Source organism: Arachis ipaensis, chromosome B5 (genome assembly GCF_059453495.1).
Source record: "Arachis ipaensis isolate K30076 ecotype BB chromosome B5, ASM5945349v1, whole genome shotgun sequence".
Lineage (NCBI taxonomy): Eukaryota > Viridiplantae > Streptophyta > Magnoliopsida > Fabales > Fabaceae > Arachis > Arachis ipaensis.
This window is the reverse complement of record NC_142440.1, coordinates 7,046,291-7,051,505: the sequence shown is the minus strand read 5'-3', so window position 1 is coordinate 7,051,505 and position 5,215 is coordinate 7,046,291. Positions and strand designations below refer to the sequence as shown.

General features: G+C 36.6%; 1 protein-coding gene across 1 annotated transcript; it reads left to right on the top strand.

Moving 5' to 3' along the window:
• The first annotated feature begins 1,310 nt into the window (after nt 1-1,310).
• LOC148563288 (uncharacterized) lies at nt 1,311-2,329 on the top strand. Its single transcript, XM_088486718.1, has 2 exons — nt 1,311-1,446; nt 1,722-2,329. The coding sequence occupies exons 1-2, from the start codon at nt 1,311-1,313 to the stop codon at nt 2,327-2,329; spliced, it is 744 nt and encodes a 247-aa protein (XP_088342844.1).
• Nucleotides 2,330-5,215: the final 2,886 nt, after the last annotated feature.

The window sequence follows — 5,215 nt, the reverse complement described above, 5'->3', positions numbered from 1 at the left end:
TGACTTTGGTGAAAGACACATCCGTTAATGTGGAATGGAATCTCGTTGGTGTTCATTTCAGCAATCATGAACAGATCCGTTCAACACAATTTCAACAGGTGTCAGCAATCTTACAACAGCAATAAGGAAACTCATGTATTTTGGGAGACTTTAATGCTATTATTGATCAAAGTGAAAAAAATGGAGATAGTCTTAAATCACAGTCTTCTATAGCAGATTTTAATTATTTTTTTGGTGATAATGCTTTATTTGACTTAGGAATCATTGGTAGACCTTTCACTTGGAGTAATAGGCGGAGAGCAGGAGAATTGATTCAAGAACGATTGGATAGAATCTTAGTGGGAGAAACATGGCTGCAACCAAGGTTGCGAGAATCGAACCGGTCAATGAACCGGTAGGGTGACTGGTTTAATAATTCAGAAGTTCCACCGGAGTTCAACCGGTTTAATTAAATATATAATAAAATCATAAAAAATTTAATATATAATTTTAAATATTTGAATTTAATAATTTTTTAGCTGATAAATTTTAAAATTTTACAGTTTTTCATAATTTATGATTAAAAATTCACAAATAATCAACAAAATATATATATAAAAAAATAGCATAAACAAAAAATCCAGCATAAACACAATACAGCAGGGTCAAACCATAAACATCTCAAAATCAGGAAAATTTCAGCAATTCAGCACAATGCAATGAAGCATGCATCATAGGACCATCAACAATTTAGAATCAGACAATCAGCAACCAGAGTCACCAATCCAAAATCAGAACAAATCCGCATAAACAACTCAATGTAGAATTGTGGCAATGTTTTTATTTTGAATCAATAACAGCAAAACAACAATTCACCAAAATAACAAGTACAACAGATTGGATTTAAAAATCAATCTCAGCAAAATTAATAAATTAAACAATTGAATTTATAACTCATCAACGACAGAATTTATCAAATTTCAAAATCATCAAATAAAAATTCCAAAAATTAATATCTCAAAACTGAGAGAAGCATAGAAGCAAAGAAGCAGAAACGTAAAAGAGACATGGAGATAAACTGCGAGACATCACACCTAAAAGAGAAGCAGAGAAGCAGAAACGACGTCGACGAGGAAGGGAGAAGCAGAAACGACGAGGAGGGGAGAAGCAAAAACGACGCAGGGGAGGAAGGGAGAAGCAGTGACGACCCACGACGAGGAGTGGAGATGCGGCAACGACGACCCACGGCGAGGAGCAGCGAAGCAGCGACAGAGAGACAAAGAGCGCGACAGAGAGAGAGAAGGGAGAGAAGGGTTCAGCGATGACAAACGATGCGGGGCTCTGGGGGCTGCGGTGGCTACGGGCTGGGTGACTGTGGGTGGCTGCGGTGGCTGTGGGTGGCTAGGGTTCTTCCTCTTCTTTCAATCTCAAGCTTTCTTCAGTTTGAGAGAGGAGACGCCGAGAGGGGTGAGAGTGGGAGTGGGAGTGGGAGTGGGTTGGGGGTCCTGGGGGTCTTGGGTAGCCATTTAGGGTTTTTTTTTTTAAATAAAGTATAAAACAGCGTCGTTTGGATGGAATATTCAAACCAAAAATTCGCTAAAAAATCGGACGGTTCTGTCGGTTCACCGGTTAACTGCCGGTTCGACCGATTTTTTCACGCGATTTTTGGCCTTACCCAGACTGGCTAGGTGACCGATTTTCGGTTAATCCGGTTGAACCAGTCAGCCCGGTTTGGTTTTCAGAACCATGGCTGCAACTATTCCCTAATCCAGCAGTTCCTAGATTGTCCAAGACGGGTTCAGACCATGCCCCTCTCCTTTTTGACACTAATCCACAAACTGAACATTCAAAAAGAAGATTTAAATTCCAGACCCGATGGTGTGAGGAGGATTCAGTCCAAATTTTTATTAGTGAGGTTTGGAACACAGAAATTGAAGGCTCCCCCATATTTCGACTAGCTCAAAAGTTTAAACTCATTCGACATCGGCTGGTCATATGGCAGAGGAGTAGTCTTTCAAACTCTAAAAAACAGATTGATGAAATTACAAAGCAGCTAGAAGAAATGAGGGCATCAGGTTTAATGGGAGGTCTTGAAATCATGGAACTTGAGCAAAAATTAGACAGGGCCTACTTGAATGAAGAACTCTATTGGAAGGATAAATCTAGAATTAAATGGCTAAAAGAAGGAGACAAAAACACTAGCTTCTTCCATGAAAAATTTAAGGCTAGATCTAAGAAGAACAAGATTTGGAGACTCAAGGCTGAGAATGGAGAGTGGACTACTTCTAATGCAACCATCGCAGGGGTGGCAGAGGAGTATTTCAAGGGCATCTTTACTTCCACCAATTAGGCGGATCCTGAGCCTTTTTTTTTTTATACTTTGAGCTTAAGGTTACAGCTAGCATGAACCATAGGCTTCAACGTCCGGTCTCTTTTGAGGAAGTAAAGTGATAGAGAGAAGACCAAGTCAATAATCAAGATTGACCAAGATTCCAATTTAGCTGCTGAATCAGTTAGCAAAACAGCAGGCAATTACATAAGCTAGCCTAGTAGTATAATTTTCCCACTTGTATAAATACTGATTGAGCTTGTTTTGTAAAGGGTTTTTAGTTTTCATGATCATTCATTCAATACAAACACATACACAGATTTATGATTCATCAGGAATAGAACTTCAGATCTTTCTTTACTTTTTCTCATGGTATTTAGAGCCCATTAAGAACCATGGGAGAAATAGTTCCAATTTTCACCACTTTACCCAATGCAAAACATTTTCTTTCTCAACTAATCCTTGATAAACTTGATAAATCTACCTTCAAAACATGGGAGCAACTTGCTCTTCACACGATTGGTTCCAACAGTCTCGAAGATCATCTAATCAAAGAGAAGATTCCTCCAAAATTCTCCACTGATGCAGAAAAATAGAAGGAACATAATCTTCACAGTACAAAGAATGGAAGGCTCATGACCACTACCTCATGACTTGGCTTCTCACGTCTATGGATCTTTCTTTTAAAAATAAAATGCTAGATTGTGTCTTTGCATATCAGGTATGGAAAAAGATTCATGATCATTTTGCAAAAACCTCCAAGATTCAAATCACTCAGCTTCGAGCACAATTGCTATCAATCAAGAAAGGATGAATGATAACTTCAGAATATCTAAAAAGAATTCAACAAACTGTAGATTCACTTGCTTCTCTTGGATTTAGTGTTTCTTCTGATGATCACATTGCTGCAATTACACAAGGACTAAATGAAGATTATGCCTTGTTTTTAACTTTTGTTATGACTAAGGCTGATTCCATTACTCATCCAGAAGTAGAATTTTTACTTTTGGGACATGAGAATATGATAGAGAGGTTTAGAAAGACCGAGAATACTCTTATCCAATCTAATTTCACTCAAACCAATTTTGGTTATTCTAGAGGCAATGGTAGAGATTTTTTTGGCAGAAGAGGCCGTGGACAAGGATGTGGATTTGGTAGAGGTGGCAGATTTCAATCTTCATACTCTTCAAGAGTTCAATGTCAAGTCTATGGCAGAATGTCCCATTCTTCCTTGACCTGTTTCCATTGTTACAATCAAAATTATCAAGCATATTCACCTTCTTCGAGTTCAACCTCAGGCCCACTAATTCCTCCACCTGCATCATACCACAATCCAAGAGCTTATCTTTCTACTGCTACAAATTTTTCAAACAATTCCTGGTTTTCAGATACTGGTGCTTCTCACCATATCACCCCCGATCAATCAAATCTCTTAACAGCATCTGAATTTAATGGTTCTGACCAAATTTTGTTAGGTAATGGAACAGGTACTCACATTGCACACACTGGCCACACTTATCTCATTTTTTTAGATACAAATTGATAATTTTTTCTAAGAAATATTATTCATGCCCCTGATATGTCACAGAACTTAATTAGTGTTAAGAAATTTGCAGAAGATAACCACTGTTTCTTTGAATTTCATCCCACTTTTTGTTGTGTTAAATCACAGGAAACTCAGGAGATACTCCTCCGGGGCATACCTAAGCATGGCATATATGAATTTTAAAGAATTGCTATTACTTCATCTACTTCTAATGAATCTGTCTCAAACCAGCAAGTTCATTTTCCTAGAGATAATCAATGTAGTTCTCAATTTGTTCCTAGAAGTTTCAGTGCTAATTGTCTCTCATTTTCTCTTTGGCATAATAGATTAGGTCATGCTTCATCTAATGTAATCAAGAATGTCATTTCTAAATATAATCTTTCTATTTCTAATAATAATACAACGAATAATAAGGTTTGTGAATATTGTTGCATAGCAAAGATGCATGCTCTTCCATTTCAATCTAATTCTTTTCAATTTCATGTACCTTTAGAGATGATTTATACTGATGTTTGGGTCCAGCACCCATGTTATCTTATCATGGTTTTTGATATTATGTTTCTTTTGTGGATGCATTTACTAGATTTACTTCAATCTTTCTACTTCAAACAAAATCCCAAATTTTACAGGCATTCATATAATTTAAAAATCAAATGGAGAACCACACAGGTCTCAAGATTAAATCCCTGCAATCTGATCATGGCAGGGAGTATTTGTCATATTCATTTTCTTCTTTTTTAACTATGCATGGTATTGTTCATAGATTCTCATGCCCTCACACCCATTACCAAAATGGGAGGGCTGAGAGAAAACATAGGCACATTGTAGAGATTGGTATGGCTATGTTAGCAAGATCTTCTATCCCTCTTCTTCATTGGAATGATGCTTTTTTGTCATCTGTTTATCTAATAAATAGGCTCCCTTCACCTAATACTTCTAATGTCTCACCTTTTGAATTACTACATAATCAAGCCCCTGATTACTCTTTTCTGAAAATTTTTTATTGTTCATGTTATCCATTTTTAAGACCTTACAATAATAAAAAATTCTCTTATAAATCACAATTATTTGTCTTTTTGGGGTATGCACCCAATCACAAAGGGTATAAATGTTTAATGAAAACTGGCAAAATAATTATCACTCGGCATGTTGTTGTTTATGAAACTTCTTTTCTTTATCCTCAATTATTTTCTACTACCTCTGCTCCTTACATTAACAATAAATTCTCTCAAACTTCCTTAAGTATCCCTCTTTTACCTGTACTTGCTTAAATTTTTGTGGCCACTAATTATGATGCAGATCCATTGAAATTTAATGATGATCAACATTCCAATCAACAATCCTCACTTTTAAATTCTAAT

What these genes read in the sequence shown, in the direction of transcription:
- LOC148563288 (XM_088486718.1), top strand. Translation starts at nt 1,311, where the DNA reads ATGCGGGGCTCTGGGGGCTGCGGTGGCTACGGGCTGGGTGACTGTGGG. An exon ending in GAGAGGAGACGCCGAGAGGG is followed by an intron (nt 1,447 to 1,721) that starts GTGAGAGTGGGA and finishes TTTGGTTTTCAG; the next exon opens with AACCATGGCTGCAACTATTC.